Source organism: Microcaecilia unicolor, chromosome 7 (assembly GCF_901765095.1).
Source record: "Microcaecilia unicolor chromosome 7, aMicUni1.1, whole genome shotgun sequence".
In the NCBI taxonomy this organism is placed as follows: Eukaryota; Metazoa; Chordata; class Amphibia; order Gymnophiona; family Siphonopidae; genus Microcaecilia; species Microcaecilia unicolor.
Window position 1 is genome coordinate 54,049,707 of NC_044037.1, and position 26,985 is coordinate 54,076,691.

Genomic DNA, 26,985 nt, shown 5'->3' on the forward strand with positions numbered 1-26,985 from the left:
AAAGGGGGGGCTTGGGGGTTCCTAATGTCTTACAGTATTACAAAGTTGCTCAAGCTGCCCTCAAATGGTTTCAGGCTCAGCACCATATGATTTGTGATCATATGGAGTAATTCCTTGTGGGGCCTCGTTTGCTGCATTATTTAATGGTTTACTTGAAAACTTTGGCAATTGCCAAAAGTGCTTTGCCCCTCCATTTCTACTATGTTTTCCTACTGGGATGATCTGTTTGTTAAGCCTGACCTGGTCCTATCCCGTCTTATCCCTATAGCTTTCAAACACATTTTTTCCTCCGGGCCCTGTTCCTGGTACCTTTACCCGTTGAGCCTCCTTGGGGTTGGCCACTTGGGGTCAGCTCTTTGATGATGATGAGTTAGTCCTTGTCTCAAAACTTGTTGAAGATTATCATCTTTTACCCACAGAGATTTACACTTATACCCAATTGTGACAATTTTTGACTGCAGCTTCTATAAAACAAAGGGTATTGTGGGAAGATTCCTTCCTTGAAGAATTTTGTGAGGACTCTACAGGTACCAAATGTTTGATTTCTTGTTTATATAAATATCAATGGAAGTCCTCCCACCCCTATATTTTACATCACAACAATTGGCATTCTGAATTGGGAGTTTCTCTTGCGGAGGATGATTGAACACTTTGGAAAAAGCCTTCTTAAGTGTCCATTTCGGTACCTTTTAAAGAAAATGCTGTTAAAAGGTTTTTTGTTTTTTTTATTATTCAATTTACATTTATGCAATTAACATAAATTCACATAAAAGTAAAAAAAATTACATACACATTATCATATCAAGAAAAATCTTTTAACATTAGTCCTCATAATGTGGATCCAAGAAAAGGAAATTCAAACAAAACCCACTTAATATAAAGATGAATTACTTCATATAATCATCAGACAGAGTAAGGAGTGTCGCTAGCCGGTTAAACGCTGTGCAATCAAGGACTGCTGCAGCATTATTCCTTTGATACTATAAATTCTTTTAACTTCTCTGGTTCAAAAAAAATATAATTAACAGAATTCAAAGAAACACAACATCTACAGGGGAATCTTAACAAAAAGGTCCCTCCTATTCACAACATCCTCTCTTTTAACAACAAAAACTGCTTTCTTTTCCTTTGGGTTTCTCGAGCAAAATCTGGAAAACCTGAATTTTTGAGCCAAGGAAGGGTGAATTAGTGTGGCGGAAATAAATTTTGAAAATATTATTCCGATCTAGTTGTAGAGCGAAGGTGACCAACAAAGTAGTTCTTTCAGTTATAGCCTCAAGTGAAGATTCTAGAAATTCCGTTAAATTTAGTCCAGATTGGGGGTCAGGAGGCAATTCTCTCCCTCCAATTCCTGAAATATACATTGCTTTAGTAATAGGTGGGTATCCCTCGGAAGGAGTAGCCTAGTGGTTAGGGTGGTGGACTTTGGTCCTGGGGAACTGAGTTCAATTCCCACTTCAGGCACAGGCAGCTCCTTGCGACTCTGGGCAAGTCACTTAACCCTCCATTGCCCCATGTAAGCCGCATTGAGCCTGCCATGAGTGGGAAAGCGCAGGGTACAAATGTAACAAAACAAACAAGGGATACCTAATACTTCTGTGAAATACTTTTTAAGCATGTCTATCGCTGGAATAAGAGGGGATTTAGGAAAATTGAGAAAACGTAAATTATTCCCCCTAATCTGGTTTTCTAAATATTCCAATTTGCGTTGTTGGAGGCTAGTGTCTTTTATCAACACATTCGTCAAGGAGTTCACCGTTTTTAATTCTTTACCAAAAGACTCCATTTTTATAGATTGTTCTGCAACTTTCATTACCAAATCACATTGCGATTTCTAAGTCCGCAACCTCACCACGCAAAATACCTGAAATTTGCTGCAGGTTGGAATTCAGTCCTTGTATTGCATCCCATAATGATTCCATTGTAACGGTAGCAGGTTTCTTTAAAGTTCCAAGACTAATGGAAGGTTCGTCAGGATTTCTTCCAGGCAGCAAAACTGTCTGAGCTGGCAAACTCACTGGCATTGACGAGGCAGCGGAGTCTCCACACGCAGTCGCTGGGGACCAACTTCCGGACTCAGCGTGCTGTTCACTCGCGCCCGTCGTTTCTCTTCCAGGTCTTGGAGGGACCGTTATCGAGGGAGGGCTCAAAGAAACTCCCTCAGCGCTCTGGTCTGCTTGCTCTCCCGGACCTCCCGAAGCGAACACTCCAACTCCCGGCATCCGGAGTCTCGACTCCTCCAATGTCAACTGTCTCAAGAGAGGGGGTTCAACCTTGCCCGTGGAGGTAGGCACTCCAGGTTTCCCCTTCCTCTTTCCCATTACGGGTCCAAAGGATCTCAATCGAAGCAGTTTTCGACGGGTAGCAGGAGCTCCGTCCCGCACGTCTGCTCAGGTGGCCATCTTGGATCCTAGTCCCCAGTCGATTGGGTCTGCTGTTAAAGTTTTATATCGATGGTATCTTACACCCCTGCCCACCTTCACCATATGTTTTCTGGAACCGCTCCTTTGTGTTAGAGAGTGAGTGGGGAACTGGGTTCGATGGGTCATTTATGGTGGAGTTCTGTTAAGATTCGGGCCTACTGGAAAGCTGTTCAACATCAGCTGTAAATGATGGTTAGCAAGACCACTCCCATGGACTCCATTTATTTTTTTTGTTTCCTACAAAGCCCCAGGTCTCACTCGCTTTCAAGTTTTGTTTGTGCATCATGCAATGTGTGAAGTACGAGTGAACCTAGCGGCTCACTGGAAGCAGCCCATGGTGCCCTCATTGGTGAAATGGGTGACTAAGTTATGGCATATCTGTGAAATGCAGCGTTTGTTGGCTGTTCACAATCATACCCTGGCTAAGTGGCAGAACATTTAGTCTCCTTTTTTGACTCACTGTTCCTTTTGATTTCTGTTCTCTCAACAGGTTGAGTGTGGAGGGAAGGGAGCTACTGAATTGGGGGGGGGGGGGGGGGAGAGGGTTATTTTGTAACAATCACAAAATGTTTAGAGGTTTATCTTGCAGTTAAACTATTTTTCCCAGGCTGATTACTTCTTTGATGTTAAGTTTGCTGGGTGTATTTACCTTGTAATTGGTGCTTGGATATCAATAAACACTTCTCGAAATAAAAAAAAAAATAAAAAAGACAAACAGCCAATATCCAAGTTAAATGCTCACCTGTCACCATTGTTGCAACACTGGATAGCAACAACTTTATCCTTAAAAAAAATAAAAAAAAAAGAACTGTTAAAAACATTCTGCTCATAAGTTAAAGTTGTCTGCAGAAAGAATGAAATTTGACATTTTAAAAACAGAGTGCTTCTGGTGAAAATCAGTAGCCTACTGCCCAAGAATTTTATTGCACGAAAATGACAACAGTATAAATCTAGTTTATTAAGGCCTAATACATAAGGAACACATAAGATGCAATCATTGCCCCACTGAAGAAACGTGATTTGAATTTGTACATTTTTAAAGTTTGTGATGAATAAGGTATGGGTGTGTTGTCCTCTTTTGAATGATTCTGATGGCTTTACTAACCTATCAAATAATGGAGTTCATTTTCCTTGTATATTGTTGTTTGCTTTAGTGATTATAAACCACTTTGACTTAATTAGAGGCGGTAAATCAAGTAAATATACAATAAATAAACAAACTTGAGAATTTGTCATTATTTTCAGAATTTAAAACTGTGTAATAAATGAAGTCATTTGGAAGCAATAGTAATAATAATAAAACCATTTATATGCAAAGTATTTTTCAGCTCCCTTACCATATGTGACTCTAATTCAGCAATTTTCTCAGGAGGTTCAGAACCCAAGTAGTATATTCTTATCACGTGGTCTGTGCTACCTGTTACTATGAACATACCACCTGCAAGGCAAATGCCGACAGTTATAAAACATCGAAAAGAAATCCATAAAAAAGTCAAGCACTTCTCAGGAAATCAGATCAATGTAAATTAACCACTGATTTAAACAGAAGTGGTTAGGCAAATTAAGCAGCTCTCATCCAGGTCATATCCTCTCTTAGACTTCTGGATTCTTACCGTTGCGTTAAAAGTCTTATATAATTCTGAGGCCACTATACTTCCAGCAGACTAGGCCTTTTTATTTTTGTCTCCCTCATAGGGATTGAACTAGATCCAAAATGTTGGTTATGACAAGAGGAATATGGAAGAATCTCTCTCTCTCTGTATCACTCTTTACCAGCTTTTCACTCATCCACCATGTTTCAATATCTACACAGATTTTTGTTGTTGTTTTTAGTTCACAGTTATTTCCTTACATACAGGAACAAAACAACAAAAGCAAACTAACAGTTAACCACACACAGCAACCATGTACAAAGCCACAGAACCCAAGATACTGAATACCATACTTCAAGATGTGTTACCTGGTAACCAGTCGACTAAGGGCCAAATACTATATATTGCACTGAAAAATCACTGGTGCCAATTAAAAAATCATCAATGCCAATTAGACACGATTAGCGTGATTCTATAAAGAGTGCCCACAACTTAATTGAACAAGCTAATCAGCGCTAATTGCATGATAATTTATCAGCACTAATTGGCAATAATTAGGATTTAGGTGCTTATCAAATTCTATAATGGATTGCAGCTAAATCATATCACGTATAATTTGGGGGCGTTCCTGGATTTTATGAGCATTGATACAGAATCATTCTAAGCCTGACCCATTATCAACAATGATTTTTAAGCACTACTTATAGAATTTACTCTAAGTTTATTACAACACTTTAGAAGCAAACAATTCATATTTTACAAGTATTACAAACTAAACCGTCATTATCTTAAGGTGTAGACACTTATCCTTTCAATATATGTTTGAGGGACAATGATATTGGAAGATCTAAAAGTCATGTTTACTCGATGGTAAGTACAGTTCTCATACCAACCTTATAAGTAAGGTTTCCTCAAATTCTGAAACTTTTACAGGTAACAGCACTGTTATCACAGTAAAACAGCATATGAGAAAGTATATCAGCAGTCAGGATACATGGCCCAGCATTTATCTAATGTCCCCCTTGGAAAGCCTGGATACAATAAAAGCCTGGTGCACAATAAAGAACAGGGGTCGATATTCAAAGTGATTTAACTGGGCAGGACAGGCTCTTACTTGGTTAAATTACCTCTGAAGGACTATCTGCTGATATTCAGCAGCACTTAGAGGCTCATTTTCATACTATTAGGCTTATTTTCAAAGCACTTAGCCTCCCAAAGTTCCATAGAAACATATGGAACTTAGCCTCCCAAAGTGCTTTGAAAATATGCCTCTTTGTAACTTTGTAAGTAAGTGCTTTGAAAATATGCCTCTTAACTGGTTGGTGTCACTGAATATCAGAACTAACCACTAAAGCCACAGCCTGTGATTTTGCGGGCGATGCGGGGGCATTAAGTGCCAATGCAGCAGACAATATGGCACAGTTATTTACCCTTGCTATAGCTGACTGCATTCTGTGCTATTGGCTGTGCTGCTAATGTGTAATAGCGATCACTGCTCTGCATTGACTGTATTTCCCCAAAGTGCTGGGTACACCTAAATGGTTAGCACAGAGGTTACATTACATTAGGTCTTATAGCATAAGTACATAAGTATTGCCATATTGGGAAAGACCAAAGGTCCATTGAGCCCAGCATCCTATTTCCAACAGTGGCCAATCCAGGTCACAAATACCTGGCAAGATCTCAAAAAAGTACAAAACATTTTATACTGCTTATTCCAAAAATAGTGGATTTTCCCCAAATTCATTTAATAACGGTCTATGAACTTTTCCTTTAGGAAGCCGCCCAAACCTTTTTTAAACTCCACTAAGCTAACTGCTTTTATTACATTCTCTGGCAACTAATTCCAGAGTTTAATTACACGTTGAGTGAAGAAATGTTCTCTCAGATTCGTTTTAAATTGACTACATTGTAGCTTCATTGCATGCCCCCTAGTCCTAGTATTTTTGGAAAGCGTAAACAGACGCTTCACATCTACCTGTTCAACTCCACTCATCATTTTATAGACCTCTATCATATCTCCCCTCAGCCGCCTTTTCTCCAAGCTGAAGAGCCCAAGCCACTTTAGCCCGCTACAACCGACAAGTTCGGAGCGCATAACAAGAAAAGCAACATACTCCCAGAAGTTAAACAATCACAAACATTAAAGCTCAAGCAGAATATTTATAAATTACGAATTACTAGTAAAAAAAGGCCCGTTTCTGGCAGAAATGAAACGGGCGCTAGCAAGGTTTTCCTCGGAGTGTATGTTTGAGAGTGTGTGTGAGAAATGGAGACAGAGTGTGTCATAGAGAGTGTATGTGAGAGACAGAGAGTGAGTGAGTGCCCCCTCCCCCATCCCTTTATGGTCTGAGGCCCCCCTTCCACCCCCACCTCCTCTCCCCTGCCCCCCTCCAGCCACCCATGTCCTGCGACCCTCCTCTCCCCCTGCCCCCCCCGCGCAGTCACCCATGTCCAGTGACCCTCCTCTCCCCCTGCCCCCCCTGCAGCCACCCATGTACTACTACTACTTAACATTTCTAAAGCGCTGCTAGGGTTACGCAGCGCTGTACAATTTAACATAAAAGGACAGGCCCTGCTCAAAGAGCTTACAATCTAAAGGACAAGTGAGTAGACGATACGATGGGGGCAGTCAATTTGGGGCAGTCCAGATATCCTGAAGGTAAGAGTTAGGTGCCGAAGGCAGCATTGAAGAGGTGGGTTTTAAGCAGAGACTTGAAGATGGGCAGGGAGGGGGCTTGACGTAGGGGCTCAGGAAGGTTGTTCCAGGCATAGGGTGAGGCGAGGCAGAATGGGCGGAGCCTGGAGTTGGCAGTGGTGGAGAAGGGTACTGAGAGGAGGGATTTGTCCTGTGAACGGAGGTTTCGGGTGGGAACATAAGGGGAGATGAGGGTAGAGAGGGGCAGCAGATTGAGTACATTTGTAGGTAAGAAGGAGGAGCTTGAACTGAATGCGGTAACGGAATGGAAGCCAGTGAAGTGACCTGAGAAGAGGGGTGATATGAGTATATCGGTTCTGGCGGAATATAAGACGTGCAGCAGAGTTCTGAACAGATTGTCCAATGACCCACCTCTCCCCTGTCCCCCACCCATGTCCTGTGACCCTCCTCTCCCCCTGCCCCCCCAGCAGCCATCCATGTCCAGCGACCCTACTCTCCCCCTGCCCCCCTCCAGCCACCCATGTCCAATGACCCTGCTCTCTCACCTGCCCCTCCTTCATCCACCCAGGCTGTGTAACCAATTCTTCGGGGCAGGCAGGAAAGATCTCCGGTCCTGCCTGTCCGCTGCTGCCGCTGGTGCTGGCACTGATGCTCTCCCGCTGCCAGATCGCTGTTCAAAATGGCCGCCGAGACTTCCAATGGCGGACTCACGAGACTTCTGCTGAAGTCTTGGAGGCCACCCTTGCAAGTATCCTCCAAGTGGATTCCATTTACCATCACCCTCTGCCACCTGTGGGTCAACCAGTTTCCTCTCCAGTTCACCACTTTCGGTCCCAAGTTCAACCCTTTCAGCTTATTCACTAGTCTTCTGTAGGGGACTGTATCAAAGGCTTTGCTGAAATCCAAGTAGCTTACATCTAGTTCTTTGGTCACCCAGTCAAAGAAGTCAATAAGATTTGTTTGGCAGGATTTTCCTTTGGTAAAGCCATGTTGCCTCGGGTCCTGTAACCCGTTAGCTTCTAGAAAGTTAACTATCCTTTCTTTCAGAAGTGACTCCATTATTTTTCCTACCACCAACGTGAGGCTTACCAGTCTGCAATTTCCCACTTCTTCCCTGTCTCCACTTTTGTGAAGAGCGACCACATCCACTTGCCTCCAATCCCACGGAACCTCTCCTGTCTCTTGGTCATCTAGCGATCCAACTGATTCTTTTACCAGCTTCTTGCTTCTAATATACCTAAAAAAAAAGTTTTTACTATATGTTTTTGCCTCCAACGTAATCTTCTTTTCAAAGTCTCTCTTTATCTTCCTTATCAGCGCTTTAAATTTGACTTGCCATTCCTTACGCTGTTTCCTATTACATAGTAACATAGTAGATGACGGCAGAAAAAGACCTGCATGGTCCATCCAGTCTGCCCAAGAAATGTGCCACTTTTTTGTGTATACCTTACCTTGATTTGTACCTGTCTTTTTCAGGGCACAGACCATACAAGTCTGCCCAGCACTATCCCCGCCTCCCAACCACCAGCCCCACCTCCCACTACCGGCTCTGTTATCCAATCTCGGCTAAGCTCCTGAGGATCCATTTCTTCTGAACAGGATTCCTTTATGTTTATCCCACGCGTGTTTGAATTCCGTTACCGTTTTCATCTCCACCACCTCCCGCGGGAGGGCATTCCAAGCATCCACCACTCTCTCCGTGAAAAAATACTTCCTGACATTTTTCTTGAGTCTGCCCCCCTTCAATCTCATTTCATGTCCTCTCGTTCTACCGCCTTCGTATCTCCGGAAAAGGTTTGTTTGCGGATTAATACCTTTCAAATATTTGAACGTCTGTATCATATCACCCCTGTTTCTCCTTTCCTCCAGGGTATACATGTTCAGGTCAGCAAGTCTCGCCTCATACGTCTTGTAATGCAAATCCCTTACCATTCTCTATTATTTTCAGTCAGATCCTTCTTCCATTTTCTGAAGAATTTTCTTTTTAGCTCTAATAGCTTTCTTCTCTTCACTTTTTAACCATGCCAGCTGTCATTTGGTCTTCCTTCCTCCTTTCTTAATAAATAAATATATCTGGTCTGGGCTTCCAGGATGGCATTTTTCAACAGCATCCACACTTGATGTAAATTTTTGACCTTTGCAGATGCTCCACTACTGTTTCCTTTTTTTTTTTTTTCTTTTAAACCATTCTCTTCATTTTATCATAGTCTCCTTTTTGAAAGTTAAAATGCTAATGCATTGGATTTCCCGTGTGTACTTACTCCAGAGATTATATCAAATCTGATCACGTTATGATCACTTATCAAGTAGCCCCAGCATCATTGCCTCCTGCACCAGGTTTTTTGCTGACAGTGGCTTCAGTGATGCGAAGGACATTACATACTTTTTCTCTTCCCGATTGGAAGTGAGACAGAGTTCACTGTAGACACTTTATTTTCCCGACTAGAAGTGGACTACATTTATTGTAAGTCATCCAGTGGAACATAGAGAAGACTTCTTTTATTATTACCATTTAAGAGTTCTGCAATTTTAGTGACCCCTGATGCAGGAGATTCGTCGCCGAAACACTGACAGTGTCGGGTCTTTTCAGAATGTTCAGAACGCTGCCGCACGTCTTATATTCTGCCAGAACCGATATACTCATATCACCCCTCTCCTCAAGTCACTTCACTGGCTTCCAATCAGATACTGCATACAATTCAAGATTCTCCTCCTTACCTACAAATGCACCCGGTCTGCAGCTCCTCACTACCTCTCTACCCTAATCTCCCCCTATGTTCCCGCCTGTAACCTCCGCTCACAGGACAAATCTCTCCTTTCAGTTCCCTTCTCCACCACTGCCAACTCCAGGCTCCGCACTGCCTTGCCTCACCCTATACTTGGAACAATCTTCCTTAACCCCTACGCCAAGCCCCCTCCCTACCCATCTTCAAATCTCTGCTTAAAACTCACCTCTTCAAGGCTGCTTTCGGCACCTAACCTTTCGTGAAATATATTATGCCCTATCAGACGGACTCTACACTTGTCTTTTGACTGTACACTTGTCTTTAGATTGTTTAGATTGTCTTTAGATTGTACATCTGTCTTTTAGATTGTAAGCTTTAGATTGTACACCTGTCTTCTAGATTGTAAGCTCCTTGAGCAGGGACTGTCCTTCCATGTTAAACTGTACAGCGCTGTGTAACCCTAGTAGCGCTTTAGAAATGTTAAGTAGTAGTAGTAATAAAGAACTCTTCATTGTCCTTTTTCTGGAGGTCGACGTGTGCTTTTCTTTTTTGTATTGACCTTTTGGTGTACTTTCCTACCCTCTCTTGATTAACTGATGTTACAGCTACCCAGTTAAGCAATCTCCGATGTAGCTCCCACTCTCTGGAATGCACTGCCTGAAAGGCTCCGCTTAACACAAGACTATCCGTACTTCAGGAAGCAGGTGAAAGCTTGGCTGCTCAACCAGGCCTTCAATGGAAAAAGTAACTAACTTCTTAGTCTCACTCACACATACAAGGAGTGACCTGGGCTGCACATACTGCAGCGGGACATGTTTATCCACCCCTACCCTAGCTGAGATAACATTTAATCGGTATCGGCCTGCTTATCCGACATTGCTGCATGGATGTCCAACCGCCAGCTGAAACTGAACATGTCCAAGACCGAGCTTATCGTCTTTCCACCAAAACCCACTTCTCCTCTTCCTCCACTCTCTATCTCAGTTGATGGCACCCTCATCCTCCCCGTTTCATCTGCCCACAACCTCGAAGTCATCTTCGACTCCTCCCTCTCCTTCTCTGCGCATATCCAGCAGATAGCCAAGACCTGTCGCTTCTTTCTCTTTAACATCAGCAAAATTCGCCCTTTCCTCTCTGAGCACACCACCCATACTCTCGTCCACGCTCTCATTACCTCTCACCTTGACTATTGCAACCTACTCCTTACTGGTCTCCCACTTAGCCATCTATCCGCCCTTCAATCTGTTCAGAACTCTGCTGCACGTCTTATATTCCGCCTGAACCAATATACTCATATCACCCCTCTTCTCAGGTCACTTCACTGGCTTCCAATCAGATACCGCATACAGTTCAAGCTTCTCCTTCTTACCTACAAATGCACTCAGTCTGCAGCCCCTCATTACCTCTCTACCCTCCTTACGTTCCCACCCATAACCTCCGCTCACAGGACAAATCCCTCCTCTCAGTACCCTTCTCCACCACTGCCAAATCCAGGCTCCGCTCATTCTGCCTCGCCTCACCCTATGCTTGGAATAAACTTCCTGAGCCCTTACGCCAAGCCCCCTCCCTACCCATCTTCAAATCCTTGCTCAAAGCCCACCTCTTCAATGTTGCTTTCGGCACCTAACCTTTATACCTTTCAGGAAATCTAGACTGCCCCTATTTGACTGATTGTACATTTGTCCTTTAGATTGTAAGCTCCTTTCAGCAGGGACTGTCCTTCTATATTAAATTGTACAGCGCTGCGTAACCCTAGTAGCGCTTTAGAAATGTCAAGTAGTAGTATTAGTAGTTAATCATCTCTCTGACCTCATGTGGAACTTTCTTTAAATCAGTCACCTTACTTTTTTTTTTTTTTTAATTCTTTATTTATATCATTTTACATTTATTTACATGATATAAATGTAAAGGAAATACAGAAAATACAAATTAAGAAAAAACAGAATTATAAGGCAATAACAGTTCTCTATAAACTTTGTCCACTATTAGTCAGCTTACTTTCTAACTCTTCTTACTCTCTTACCTATCTATATGTTCCATCTTTGCTTTACCCTTCACTATCCATTAAAATGTTCTATTACGTATTGTGTTGACATTGTAAGTAGTATACTATGCCATACTCTGTATTGTTATTTGAATATTTTTACTACTGTAATTGCCTATTGCTCATGTTTGATCTATTCTTACTGTACACCACCTTGAGTGAATTCCTTCAAAAAGGCAGTAAATAAATCCTAATTAATAAATAAATAAAATCAACCATTATTATGTTACCCAGTTTCTTAGCCTCTCTAATTTCTGACAACATTTCTGCATCTGTCTGTTCATCCTAGCCAGGTATACGGTAGTACATTACTATCACTATACTTTTCCCCTTTACATGTGAAATTTCTAACCATAGTGACTCCAAGATGTGCTTTGTGTCCTGTAGAATTTTTAATCTATTCAAGGCCATCCTTAACATATAATGCTACCCTTCCACCAATTCGATCTACCCTATCTCTACGATACCACTGGTTATGTACCTTTCACCAGGTCTCAAAGATGCCTATTATATCTATCTTTTCATTTAGTGCAATATATTCTAACTATCCCATCTTATTTCTTAGGCTTCTGGCATTTGTATACAGACATTTCAAAACAATGTTTGTTGTTCCTATTTACAACTTGCTCAGCAGTGGACAGTGGTAATTTGCAATCTTTCAAATCTGTCCACTCTTTATTTAAAGACACCTGGTCTACTATGGTCTTGCTTGCAGCCTTGATATCGGGATGCCCTATCTTCCCTGTTTTGGTGATTCCAAACCATGCGCTTTTTGATTTACTGTCAGCCTTCCCCAGTTTCTAGTTTAAAAGATGCTCTATCTCCTTTTTAAATGTTGATGCCAGCAGCCCGATTCCAACCTGGTTAAGGGGGAGCCCATCTTTCCGGAATAGGCCCCCCCTTCCCCAGAATGTTGCCCAGTTCCTACCAAATCTAAAACCCTCCTCCCTGCACCATCACCTCATCCATACATTGAGACTCTGGAGTTCTGCCTATCTCTTGGATTCTGCGCATGGAATGGGGAGCACTTTTAACAATGTAACCCTTGAGTTTCTGGATTTAAGCTTTCTACCTACGAGCCTACAATCATGAAATGCCTAGCCACCCACCTAGGGCCACCCCACAGCCACTTAGAGGGTCTATCCCCAGCACAGCTCAGGTCCGCCTGCACCTGCAGCTTGTGCTCTACACTAGCACCCTCCTCCTACCAACTGGGTCCCAACTGCCTCTGGGCAAGTCTTCAGCTCTCAAATTATCCACAGCGATTCCTACAGTTCCTAGAAAGCACTCACAGACCCAACACACAAACCACCAGGATTCTTAGTCAGTCCAGATAAGCAGAGGCAATAAACTTAAAATGTTTACTGTTTTGAAAAAATTAGAACAATGAACAGAAAATGTGCAATCAGCAAAACAGTAACAAGTAACTGAATATGAATCAATTATAAAATTATCTAAACATTGTTTACTAACTAGTACCTTGGGAGTTCAGGACATATAGCTGTTCACAGGTTATCAAATATAACTGTTCATAGGGCCTCAACAAAGATCTTTCTCTCTCTTCTCCCTGGCTAAGACTGGGGCAAAAGCCAGTACATTCTAGATGAATTTGAGCTCCTGGGCCAATCAGAGCCCAAAACAACAAGTTTTCAAAAGTATACTGCGTCTTACTTCCTATCTGTGCCAGACTAAAGAAAAAATGGTCATTACTCTAACAGCATTACGATTCAACATTTTTTATTGATGACAATACAAAAGAAATACATCCAATTATATGAATACACATAGACTGAAAATACACATGTACTCCTTAAACCAAAATGGTACAATCCGTCATCAAACTTTTTAACATTTTAACCCATTTGTTCCCCTCTGTTTTGTGTTTATGTTTCAACGCTTTTTTATTGATGACAGTTCATAATACATTTAAGTGCAATCAAGGTGTATGAACTCGCAGGTATATCAGAGCTATCAATTAAATCAGTGAACAACATGCCATCATCAGATTATTAACATGTGCCCCCCTTCCCCACCCCCATCACTCTCTGTTAGTCCCCTTATCTATAAACTCTTCTTCAACTAATCTTCCCCCCCATTCCCCCTACTCTAACAGCATTAAAGTAAGGAAACATCACCTGCTGGCCAATAGGAGAAATATACTTCAAGAATTAAGGCAGTTTTACAGGCCTAAAAACCCACTGTTTTGTCAAACCTACATTTGGCTTCCAGAACTCCCTCCCACATTTTCCTATGTCATCAGTACTCATGTACCAAGACAGTATAGTCTAAAATCATATCTAGGTGACACATGAGGTCCACCACCTTCGCACCAGGCAGGCAAGTGTCCAAGGGATCCTTACGTCCACCAGCCACCCAGCTATCTATATGTCTAATGATCGAATCTCTAACTACAATGGCCATCCTAACCCTTCCTTCCTGGGCAGAAGTTCCTGGAGACATATCCTTGGTGCGAGAAGATATTGCATCCTCTGGAGGGCAGTTCCTGGCTACAGGATCACCTCCTGCCTCTCCACAGTGATACCCTTCAGGAGACCTTTCTCCTCCATGGCAGCACAGAGGTTGCCAGACTGGAGGTGGGACTTCTCTCCTATGTCCCTGTAGGACTCCTCTGTAAACCTCTCTGTCTGCCTCAGCTCTTCTAAGTTTGCTATTCTAGCCGCCAAAGACTGAACCTGTTCCCCAAGTGCTAGGAACTCTTTGCACCGAGTGCACACATACAACTTCTCACCAACTGGGAGATAAACAAACATGTGACACTCAGTGCAAAAGACTGGATAGCCCCCATCTCTCTGCTGGACTGCTGCCTGCATCTTATTATTGATAATTTCTTAATTAAGTTGCTAATTGAGTAAGAATATGTACTCTTGTCCCCTAAGATTGCTAGTTGTATGCTAGGCTATGCTAATATTTAGTTGTTATTATTATTTTTGCGTGTTATTAGTAGATTCCCCTCTGTGGCTCTAAGTAGACTGTATTTCTAAGAGCTAATTACTGGCTGATAGAGATGCTCCAATTAAATATGTAGCCTTCTAATTGGTTCAAGGGCCTATAAATCAGAGATCAGGCTAGGGGTGGCCGGGAGTTTGGGGTGGATGGGTGGAAAGGAATCTATGTCTAAACTGAGGCTTCCTATGCCCGTTAGCGGTGCTTTATATTGATAGTACAGTAACAAAAAGAATTGAACTGGACAGACTAAATGGGCCTTACTGTCCTTATATAAAATCGTATTTTATGTTTCTATGAATATTTCCATTTCAGTGAAGCTCACTGTGCTCCAAATGGTAATGGACTGGTATACATACCGGAGCTGAATGAGGAACAGGAAATCTGAACCCCAGGCCTGGATCTCTCAGTAAATTTCAGTGGGCGATCCCTAAGATCAAGAAACATAAAACACATTTAACAAGCCAGGATTCAATAGACATGTATCAAATGAAAAGAATCTAGATACAGTACAACCTTTCTATTTTTAAAAGGCAAAGTAAATTTCCTCCACTAAAGTATGTGGATGCTATGTTAAATTTATTTATTTATCCCACATTTTCCCACCTCTTTGCAGGCTCAATGTGGCTTACATTATGCCGCTATGACAATCGTCATAAACAGTATGAGAAGAACAAAGTATTGTTACAATTAAGGTATTTTAGATAAAGAAAATTAGAAATAAAGGAAATCATTAATACATATCGGATATGCAAAATGTAAGGTAGAATATAGCGTTAAATAATAACAGTGTGATTAAAGTAACCAAATTAATAGATCAATGTTGATTAGTTCTAATACAGATGTGATAGTGAGTGTATATAAATGGTTACATACAGACTTTCAATCCCTAATCCTTACCTGTTAAGCAGTGGACACATAATTTTATTTATCCACGACCTAACTAACTTTCGGAGATCACTAAAGACCAGCCTGTTCAAAAAGGCATACCACAACGATACAGCCTAACTACCAGACAACGAAACTCAAGCCTGAACTGGATAAAGCCCAGCTCTCTATACTTGACTACCAAAGTCTACTCTACCATGAATGAACTTTAACACAATATCACTCTCTCTCTAATTCCGAATATGAACTCTTTATACTTGTCTGTTTAATCTACTATGCCAATCATGATCTCTAATGTAATACCACTTGTATCTCTCACTCCGGAAATGGCGATCGCCATGATGGAACAATGTAAGCCACATTGAGCCTGCAAATAGGTGGGAAAATGTGGGATACAAATGCAACAAATAAATAAATTCTTACTGTGCTAGCAAGTGCTAATTCACGTACTAACTACATACCTTGCTATGGGATGTGAAATGTGTGGTTATAGGTGGAGGATAGGGGTACTTTAGCATGCAGAATCACTGTTAATACGCTTACTGCGTTTTAATTATTTGTTTTCTGTGTAGTAAATTGTAATGAAAGATGCTAGGAACACTCCCAACACTTACCATGTGAGAACTGCAAAAATTTATCACACTTTAGTAAAAGAGCTTATTAAGAATATTGAACGTTCCACCTATTTCCCGATGTTACTCTTACTGACTTAGCGGTAAGGTCTCTCGTATTAACCATACGGTAATTGCCTACAAGCACAAGCAATTTTTGTCATGCACCAGAAAACAAAATATATTTTCGTGCACACATAAAAAATGAAATTACTGCACAGGCCACTCGGTAGCCAGGTGGCAACTCCGAATTGGCGCGCGTAGGCGCCTACATGGCTTAATAAAAGGGCCCCTTAGTTAGCACACAGATAATAGGAAGTGCCTGCAGTGATGTAACCAGCTATTTTCAAATGTTGTTGTTCTGGGATCTGATTGGCCTGGAATTTGAAACTACCCAAGAGTGCTGGCATTTGCATCAGTCTTAGCCAGGGAGAAAAGAGACAAGATCTCTTTGCTGAGGCTCGATGAATTGTATGTCCTGATCTTCCCAGGTACTTTTTAGAAAGTAAGCAAATGTTTAGTTAGTGTTATAATTGATCCCTATTTTAGTTACCTGTTATTGTTTACTGATTGCACATTTGTTGTCCACTGTTCAAGTTCTGACAAACATTTTCAGTTTGTTGACTGCCTGTCTGGACTGATAAAGAATCCTGGTGGTTTGTGTTGGGTCTGTGATTGCTTTCTGGGAACTGTGGAACTACTGGGAGCATGGCCCCAGTAACCTAGAATTCACTGGGGATAATTTGAGAGTGGGAGACTCGCCCACAGGCGGTTGGGACCCAGTCAGTTGGAGGAGGGCGCTAGTGTAGAGCACAAGCGACAGGTGCAGGCAGACCTGAGCTGTGCTGGGGATAGACCCTCTAAGTGGCTGCGGGGTAACCCCAGGCGGGTGGCTAGGCGTTTCGTGACAGTATTAAGTCATATTTTTAGTGCTATTAATTGTTAGTTTTCAAGTATATAATGTTATCCACCATTCAGGATTACCATGGGTTTTGTTAATTTGTAAAATCGCATTGAACCCTTGCTAGAGGGAAATTGCGATAAATAAGTCTTACATTGACAGGTAGTGAGCTTATTCTATAATGACTCTTATTCACGTAAGCACCCTTAAGAAATACTAGCTTAAACCTGACAATCGGCATGCTAAATATAGGCATGCACATTTAAGACAATGCAATGGCTCAAACAACTGTTAGTGCCTAAATGTGACATTACACACACAATTTGCAATACTCTGTGTAAAATGTCAGCCCTGCCTATGCCTCCATGCCCCTTCTCCTGTGAATTCCCTATAACAATTACATGTATGTAATTTAAAAACATAAATTAGAGAATAGCACTAAGCCATGGCTGCCATTTACGTGTACACTCAGTGGTGTGCTGGAGCCGGCTGTTATCTTTTCCAAAGCTTTGCGAGCCGGCTGTTAAAATAGGGACCTGGCTCTGTCAGCAGCAATTGCAAAAGGCTCTCTCTGGCCAGCCCTGGGTCCTTCCTTCTGGTGCAACTTCTGTTGCCGCGTGGGAAGAACCCAGCAGAGGGAAAAATCTGGAGCAGCTAGAGGGAGTCTGATGTGTTCTACCTCCCTCTGCAGCTTCACACTCGGAGAAACCGTGGAAGGGAAAGGAGGGAGGAGAGAAAAAGTAAGAGGTAGGGAGTCAGGCTAGGATACAGAGAAAAGTCAGAACTAAGCTCTCTGATTTGTGCTGCCCCTCCTGATGGGTTTTGCATGTGTAGTGGTCTTCTTAGTGTACGGGAGTGTCTCCACTTTGCTTGCCTGATTTCACAGCCCTGAACCGAGCCCAGGATGGGAGGGTAAGCAGTCAATGCAAAAGGAGGCAGCCTGTAGGAGTGAAGCAGCAGGGAGCCCGACCAGACTACAGAAAGGGCAGTGGTGTTCACAGATCCAGCGGACTGGGCTGCTGGTGCAGGGTTTTGCACTCACTCCGTGCCTACACAGGCAAAGGCTGCACAAACCCTCCGGTGCCCCAGCTACCACTGCCCAGTGAAGGCCATGCAGGTTAGGGAACATTTCTAATGGATATACTGGGGGGAGGGGGAAATCAGTGGCACTTTGCATAATGCAAGCCAGTTGGTCTCCAGAAATTAAGGCCCTAGAGATCTGGCTCCCTCCAATATGGGACGGCAGCAACATGGCTGGGAATCCCTCTTTCTTCGTGCAAGAGAGATTAGGTGTGCAGGGAAAAATTGTCCCAGAAGGGATTGGGGCTCTGTGCAAATTTCCCTTCTGTCCTGCCTCCCATGAGTACCTGTTTCCTGCTCTCACTGTCTCCTATTTCTTTTTAGGTCTACTTTAAATATCAAGATCCGTGAGACAAGGATTGCACTACTGTAGTGAGAAAATGCCTATGTTGACATTTTGGGAGTTTAAAGGGCTAGTGTTTAAAGATAGCTGGCAAATGTTTTATTGATCACATGTAATGAATGCATATTTAGCAGTCTTTAAAAGAAGAGGTGCCTGTGTTGAGAAAGTGTGCCAGGGTTTGTGCATTTATGTTGAGGTGTCAGGTTTTGTTGGATTGTGTGGGGAAAAGATGTGGGAGATTAATGTTTACCTCTGTAGGCATGTTACGGTTTGTGTGCTCGTGTTTGCAATGGTGAGGAAGATTGTCAGATGTGCGTATTTCTTTTAAATATCAGGATTTGTGTGGGTCTGTTGGGCTAGAGTGCCTGTTTCTGTGTTGAGAAGTGGTGTCAGTGTTGGTATGCATGGGGAAGTGGTGTCAGTGTTGGTATGCATTTGGACTAGGAGGAAATATGAAATTGTGTCAGTATTTGCACATTTCAGTTGGTGTATCAGGAGCTGTTCCTTTTTGGGGTGACAGCAGTTGTGTGCTTGTATTGGGCAGGGATGCAAGGAGTCATGTCGTTGAATCTGTACATCACGATTTTTGTTATTTGTGTTGGGGTGTAAGCTTTAGGGTATCAGTAATTCAGGGCTCCATTGCATCTCATTTCGCCCAGGAAACACCCCTAGGAGGGAAAGAAGGGGACAAGCTGCACATGGATGGAAGGGAAGGGAGAGGAGAGGGGGACATGCTGTACATGGAGGGAAGGGTAGAGAAAGGGGAGGAAGAGAAAAGGGGGAATGCAGCACATGGATAGAAGGGGATGGTGAGAAGAGGGAGACATGCTGTTCATGGATGAGAAAGGGGGACATGCTGCTCATGGAAGTTTGCTTTATTGAAAATGTACATATTTTCTAATTTTGTATATAGCAGAGTATGGAAGAAAATGCATTTCTGTTATTTTTACTAGTATTTTCAGTATTTCTGGCTTTTTGTGGGAGGCCTCCAGTTTTTGTCTGCATGGTTTGGTTTTTTTTTTGTGGCTCCCTACTCTGTATAAGTTGAGGGTCTGTCCACATTCTGCATGTGCGACTGAGGAGAAGGATTCTGCTAGCATGTAGAGTCTGTATAGGAATCTGTACCAGTCCAGCTTGTTCTAGTTTCCCAGTAGTGGGTTGAGAAATAGTCTGACAGAATCATATGTCAGATTTAATGTCAATAAATTTATTGGGGATGCGAGTATGGCAAAAATCAACCAAAGAATTCTGTGAAAATCAATTGGCCATAAGGAATTTACAGTAAAGAATATTGTATGTTTTAATATTATTTGTAAATTGGCTGCTGCCTACTCATACGCTTCATACCAATAAAAAGTATAATACAGTTATGTACATATATATGGTTTGTTTGGGGGGTTTTTTTTATTTGGAGAAAAAGCCCGTTGTTAAACATTTACCAGCACAACACTGTTGTACACTTAACCCCGTGGATGACAGTATTCTATAAAATTTAAGCATGCAAAAGGCGCTTACATTTAGGCAACCTGTTACAGAGCGAGAGGGATGATGTCTTGCCCCTTTTTCACCACCTCCAAATAAAGCAGTTATAAAGTACGTGGAAACTTTGTCAGCGCATGGATCTGATGGGCAATTTTTGAAGGAAAGCTATTTGTAATGCTTCCCTTTGAAAATCCACTATAAATAATACCTGCGTGCTTTGCTACCATGTGGGTGGGTCTATGGATCACTTTTCTGTACTTAAAACTTCAAGGAATCGTCATCCCACTGTCAGAAACAAACTGTTTAGCACCAGTAGATGTGAGGTACTTTCACGGAGAAAGTATGCAAATACTTTTGCTTTGAAACTTGCTGCAAATATAAAGTTTGTGAAGTCACTCACCTTTGTTTTGCATAGGTATTTTTATTTTATTTTTGTTACATTTGTACCCCGCGTTTTCCCACTCATGGCAGGCTCAATGCAGCTTACATGGGGCAATGGAGAGTTAAGTGACTTGCCCAGAGTCACAAGGAGCTGCCTGTGCCGGGAATCGAACTCAGTTCCCCAGGACCAAAGTCCACCACCCTAACCACTAGGCCACTCCTCCACTTGAAAAATACATGTGGAGATTTACTACTACTTAACATTTCTAAAGCGCTACTAGGGTTACGCAGCGCTGTACAATTTAACATGGAAAGACAGTCCCTGCTCGAAGAGCTTACAATCTAAAAGACAAATGTACAGTTAATCTGAAAGGTCAGACAGATTGGGGCAACCTATATGTTCGAAAGGTTAGGTTCCGAAAGCAGCATTGAAGAGGTGAGCTTTAAGCAAGGATTTGAAGATGGGTAGGGAGGGGGCTTGGCGTAGGGATTCAGGAAGACTGTGACTTTTCTCCACACCAAGACAATTTTGGGGAGGGATTTTAGTGTATGGAATGGCATTTTATGCATTCAATTGGGCTCTTACAAAATTGTCCATTGATATATGTATGTACAAAATATGCAGACAGACAGCAGGCATTCCAGAGGGTAGGACTGGCACTTATAAGCATACTTTATCAAATATTTTATTTATTTTAATTTATTTGTTACATTTGTATCCCACCTTTTCCCACTTATTAGTAGGCTCAAAGTGGCTTACATAGTTCCGGAGAGGTGGTATAGGAGTACTATTACACTGACAAGTACAGTAAAGAAGTAGTGGTAAATAGGTTGGGGGGGGGGGGGGTGATTCAGACAAAATGTTAGGGTGTGATCATGCAATGGGGTTGAAAACTGTCCGTTTCCTGATTAAAATGGTGAAATTAGGCCTTACCTGCTAATTTTCTTTCCTCGAGACCCTCCAGACCGGTCAAGACGCGTGGGTTATGCTCGCCTACCAGCAGAGGGAGACTGAGAACACTAACTTCAACTATGTACATATAACCTGTGCCCATCCCACAAAAGCCAGTATACACTTAGCAAAGCAGAGAAAACCCCCTGCAACCTGAACTCTTAAATGTAGAAAAACCCCTGTACCTGGAAAACCAATAGACAACACCAACAGTGTGCTCAGACAGACGGAACGTCAAGCGCCCCGCTCTGTCAAGTATTATGGACGAAGAAAAACTCTCCGACCCAATGAAAGATAAAAGGAATAGTCATAGCAGAACACGGCTCAAATACTTCTGATACGAACAATATCTCTGAAATCCACAGGGCGGGCTCTTGACCGGTCTGGAGGGTCTCGAGGAAAGAAAATTAGCAGGTAAGGCCTAATTTCACCTTCCTCATCGACCCTCCAGACCGGTCAAGACGCGTGGGAAGTACCAAAGCAGTAGAAACTTAAGGGTGGGACCCTCGAAACGCAGAAGACAGCACAGCCGCTCCAAAACCTGCATCCTCTTTTGCCTGAACATCAATCCTATAATGCTTAACAAAGGAATGAATGGACGACCATGCCGCTGCTTTACAAATATCCTGCGGAGGAACAAAACTACTCTCCGCCCAGGAAGCGGCAACCCCCCGAGTTGAATGCGCCTTAAGCAATGGGGGCACCGAACGCCGCCTCAACAAATACGCTGAGGCAATAGCCTCCTTCAACCACCTAGCCAGAGTCCCCTTGGAGGCCGCAGCTCCTCTCTTAGGACCTCCAAACAAAACGAACAACCTATCCGAATCCCGGAAATCTCGCGTTCTGCTCAAATAGGACCGCAAGGCGCGCCGAACATCCAACTTAGCCAACCGACGCTGAGAGGCATCCCCCGAACGATCCCCCAACACCGGTAACGAAATCACTTGATTCACATGGAACGCTGAAACCACCTTAGGAACAAAGGAAGGAACCGTCCTCAAAGTCACTTTCTCTTTCGCAAAGGACAGAAAAGGCTCCCTACAAGACAAGGCTTGCAACTCTGATACTCTCCGAGCGGAAGCAATGGCCACCAGAAAAACTGTTTTCAAGGTAAGATCCTTACATGTGATGGACGCCAATGGTTCAAACGGAGGACCCACCAGAGTCTCCAAGACCAAATTCAAATCCCAAGGCGGAACCATTGGACGACGGGGCGGCCGAATCAACTTCACTGCCCTCAGGAACCGCCCTACATCCGGAGAAGCTGCTAAGGAGACTCCTCCAACCTTACCTCTAAAACAAGACAAAGCCGCAACCTGCACCTTCAGGGAAGAAAGGGAGAGCCCCCTGTCCAAACCATCCTGCAAAAACTCCAAAATCTCCATCACCGAAGCCCGCAAAGGGACAACATTCCGTTCAAGACACCAACTCTCAAAGATGCGCCACACCCGCACATAAGCCAACGACGTGGACTTCTTACGCGATCGCAACATTGTATCAATGACTCTGGCCGAGAAACCCTTCTTTCTCAATCTGTGCCTTTCAAGAGCCAAGCCGTAAGCAAGAATGGAGAGGGGTCGGCCATCTCGATCGGTCCCTGCACCAGTCTCACCTGAGACCCCAGGGGAAAAGGACCCTGCACTAACAACCGCATCAGATCTCCGTACCATGGCCGACGAGGCCAATTGGGCGCTATCAGAATCACTAAGCCGGGATGACGACCGATCCGCTGTACCACGCGGCCCACCAGCGGCCACGGCGGAAACACATAGAGCAACTGCTGAGTCGGCCACGGCAGAACCAACGCGTCGAGACCCTCGGCTCGAGCATCTCTTCGACGACTGAAGTACCGCGGGACCTGCGCATTGTCGGCCGATGCCATGAGATCCAACACCGGCCGACCCCACTGCAACACTATCCGTTCGAACACTGAGGGATGGAGGGCCCACTCTCCGGGATCCAACATGTGCCTGCTCAGATAATCCGCGTCCACATTGTCCACTCCTGCTACGTGGCCTGCCGAAAGAGCCTGAAGATGGGCCTCTGCCCACCCCAACAACTCCGCCGCCTCTACAGCTAATCCCGGGCTCTTCGTCCCCCCCTGCCGATTCACATAAGCGACGGCCGTGGCATTGTCGGAAAGAACTCTGACCGCCTTGCCCTCTAGCAGACTCTGGAAAGACCGAAGAGCCAACCGAATTGCTCGAGTCTCCAGGCGGTTGATGGACCACGCCACCTCTACCGACGTCCATCGCCCTTGGGCCACCTGCCCTAGACAATGCGCCCCCCAGCCTAACAGACTCGCATCCGTGGTCAGTACCACCCAATTCGGCACCTCTAGCGGCATACCCTTCGCTAGATTCGGAGTGTGAAGCCACCAGCGGAGGCTGCGTCGAACCCTCTCCGGCAGCGCTAACCGCTCCTCCAACTCCTGGGATTGAGGGGACCAACGAGTCAACAACGAACTCTGCAACTGTCTCATGTGGGCCCTGGCCCAAGGGACTACCTCTATAGACGCAGCCATCAGACCTAACACCTGAAGATATTCCCGCGCCGCAGGCGCCCTCTGAGCTCGGAGCTGATGTATCTGAATCTGCAGTTTGGAAATGCGAGGAGCCGTCAAAAACACCCGGCCTCGCTCCGTGTCGAACCGAACTCCCAGATATTCCAGCGACTGTGACGGAACTAGGTGACTCTTGGCCAGATTGACAACCCAACCCAGCGACTGCAAAAAGGTCACCACCCGGGCGGTAGCCTCCTCGCTCTCCGCCTGCGTTTTGGCTCGAATTAACCAGTCGTCGAGATACGGATGCACCAAAATGCCCTGCAACCGTAAAGCCGCTGCCACGACCACCATCACCTTGGAGAAAGTGCGAGGAGCTGTAGCCAGGCCGAACGGGAGCGCACAAAACTGAAAGTGACTCCCTAACACCACAAAACGAAGAAAGCGCTGGTGCGCCTCTAGAATGGGGATGTGTAAATAAGCTTCTGTCAAATCCAATGAAGTCAGAAATTCCCCTTCCTGAACCGCTACAATGACCGAGCGCAACGTTTCCATCCGAAAGGAAGGAATCTTTAGAGCCGCATTGACCCTCTTGAGGTCTAAAATGGGCCGAAAAGAATCCTCTTTCTTTGGCACCACGAAGTAAATGGAGTAACAACCGGTACCTCGTTCTTCTGGCGGAACCGGCACCACAGCACCTAAATCTACCAGACGTGACAGAGTGTCTCGCACTGCCCTTGCCTTGCGCCTTGAATGACAGGGAGAGACGAGAAAGAAATCGGACAGAGGACCGTCGAACTCCAGCGCGTACCCGTCTCGCACTATCTGCAGCACCCACTGGTCCGACGTGATTTGGGCCCACCTCTGGTAAAACAAGCGTAAGCGAGCCCCTACACGAACCAGAGGCTGGACCCCCAAACCATCATTGCGACCCACGGGACGTACTGGCCGCTCCAGAAAAGGCAGCTCGCCCCCCCCGGCGGCCCCCACGAAAGGGCTGGGTTCTCTGAAAATAACGACCCCGGAACCCCCCCGAGGGCCTACCCGGCCGATACCGTCTAGCTTCCTGAAAACGGCCTCGCACCGCCGCGCCCCTAGACGCCTTAGGCCGAAGCTCTGGAAGCCGCGGGATCTTAGTGTCACCAAGACCCCTAACCAACTTATCCAATTCGTCTCCAAAAAGCAAAGCGCCCTTAAAGGGAAGCGAACACAACTTTGCCTTGGACGCGGCATCTGCCAGCCAGCCCCGCAACCACAGGGCCCTTCGAGCCGCCACTGCAAGGGTCATGTTCTTCGCCGATGCACGCAACAAATCATATAGCGCATCTGCCAAGAATGACGAGCCCATCTCCAACTTTGCCAAATCCTGCACTAAGGCAGCTCTATCAACCTGCGGAGCATCTAGCAGCCGCTCAGCCCAGCGGAAACATGCTCGAGCCACCAGACCTCCACAAACTGAAGCCTGCAAAGCCAGCGCCGATAAATCAAAACTGCGCTTCAGAAATGTCTCCAATTTCCTGTCCTGAGGGTCCCGCAAGGCAGCCCCTCCATCTACAGGAATTGCAGTAGCCTTGGTCACCGCCGTCACTACGGCATCCACAGTTGGGGGCTTTAAAGAGTCTCTATCTTCCTGCGGAAGGGGATAGAGCTTAGCCATGGCCCGTGCCACCTTACAAGGTGCCTCCGGCGAGAGCCATTCCTGCGTTACCATCTCTCTAAGATCCGCATTCATAGGAAAGGTCCGAGATACCCTGCGGATCCCCTTAACCAACGGGTCCTGCTTTTCAGAGGGAGCCGGATCTACTGCCGGGACAAACTTGAGCATAGTAGACACCTGCTCAATAAGATCCGCCAATTCCTCCCTGTGAAAAATGCGGACCACCGACGGATCCTCCCCGGGCACTGTCTCTCTATCTGGTCCGGACAAGGACCCCTCCTCCTCCTCCAGGGGACTAAAGTCGCCCTCTGACTCTGGAGGAGAAAAACAGTCCAGGTCTTCAGCCCACTCAACACGTGGCCTCTTAGCGCTCAAGCCCGCCCCCGGACTAAGGGGCTCCGTGCGCGATGGTCCGGCCTGCCAGGCTTGAAATAAGGACCAAACAAATTCAGGAGGGAAACCCATCCTTCCCGAAACGTCCCCTCCCGAAGCACCAGCCACCGGGCTGCCCTGAGGGCCGCTGACTAAATCCGGGATTCTCGGGCCCGAATCCAAAATGGCGGCGGTTCCCGCCAAAACCGGGACCGCCGCTGAACCGCTAGCCGAAGCCCCTGCAACCTCCTGCAAGGCTGGCGCGGGAAGTTCCGCCGCTAACACCGGCGGAGCGGAGGCCTGAGTCTTCGGTTCCCCGCAAAAGCGGCAGGAACCGCCAATCGCGTCGACCCCCCGACGAGCGCAAAAACGACAGCGAAGCGGCTTCGAGGACATCTTCGCGCCAAAAACCTCCCCCAAAGGTAAAAGAACTGGGAACTCACCCAAAGAAGCCACTCACAGCTCAACTTGAACGGCTGCCCAGCTCCGGCACTCAGGAGTGCAGCTGCACAGCTCTCCACAGCGTCTGGGTCTTTTTTTTTTTTTTTTTTTTTTTTTTTAAACTTTATTGCAGCACCATTTGAGCCCTGCTGCTATTAAATCCCTGGCACTCAAGGCTGCAATATAAAACTGCAGCCGAGGCACAAAGCTGCCCAAACTGGAGAGCTAGCTCTGGGGAGGGACCCGGCCACCCGGGTGTGACACCCCAGGGGGGACAATGGCAGGCCCCACCGGCACCGCCAATCCCCAGCACACAGAGTAGTCCAGGCACAGGGAAGTTCCTCAGGAATGATCAATAGACCAGCTAAAACTCTCAACTGATCCCTGACTCCTACCAGACCGGACAAGCTGCACAGGCTGCCTGTCTACCCTCTGCTGAGACTGAGAAAATACTGGCTTTTGTGGGATGGGCACAGGTTATATGTACATAGTTGAAGTTAGTGTTCTCAGTCTCCCTCTGCTGGTAGGCGAGCATAACCCACGCGTCTTGACCGGTCTGGAGGGTCGATGAGGAAGCCATATTTCATTATTCGGTGTTTATATGGGGTATGCCTTCTTGAACAGGTGAGTTTTTAGGTTTTTTTTCAGAATGCTAGATGATTATTCGTAGATTTCAGGCGGTTTGGTAGAGAATTCCAGAGCTGTGTGCATATGTAAGAGAAACTTGACATGTATATTGATTTATACTTCAGGCTTTTACAACTTGGGAAGTGAAGAGTTAAGTACATTCTGGCTGATTCAATTGTTTCTAATTGGTAAAGTTGATTAGTTCAGACATAGCTCGGGGCTAGACCATGTACTATTCTGTGAACAAAGGTACAAATCTTGAAAGCGACACGTTCCTTGATTGGTAGCCAGTGTAGTTTTTCCCGGAGGGGTTTTGCGCTTTCAAATTTAGATTTTCCA

The 26,985-nt window shown here is 44.9% G+C and overlaps 1 protein-coding gene across 2 annotated transcripts in view; it reads right to left on the minus strand.

Moving 5' to 3' along the window:
- BRWD3 (bromodomain and WD repeat domain containing 3) overlaps positions 1 to 26,985 on the minus strand; it is a 195,306-nt gene that overhangs the window by 135,722 nt on the left and 32,599 nt on the right. For both annotated transcript variants that reach the window (XM_030209053.1, XM_030209052.1), the window contains exons 10-12: positions 14,768 to 14,838; positions 3,761 to 3,861; positions 3,166 to 3,206 (exon numbers count right to left, since the gene is read on the minus strand). In XM_030209053.1, the coding sequence (XP_030064913.1) occupies positions 3,166 to 3,206; positions 3,761 to 3,861; positions 14,768 to 14,838 (213 nt within the window). The remainder of the gene's footprint in view (positions 1 to 3,165; positions 3,207 to 3,760; positions 3,862 to 14,767; positions 14,839 to 26,985) is intronic.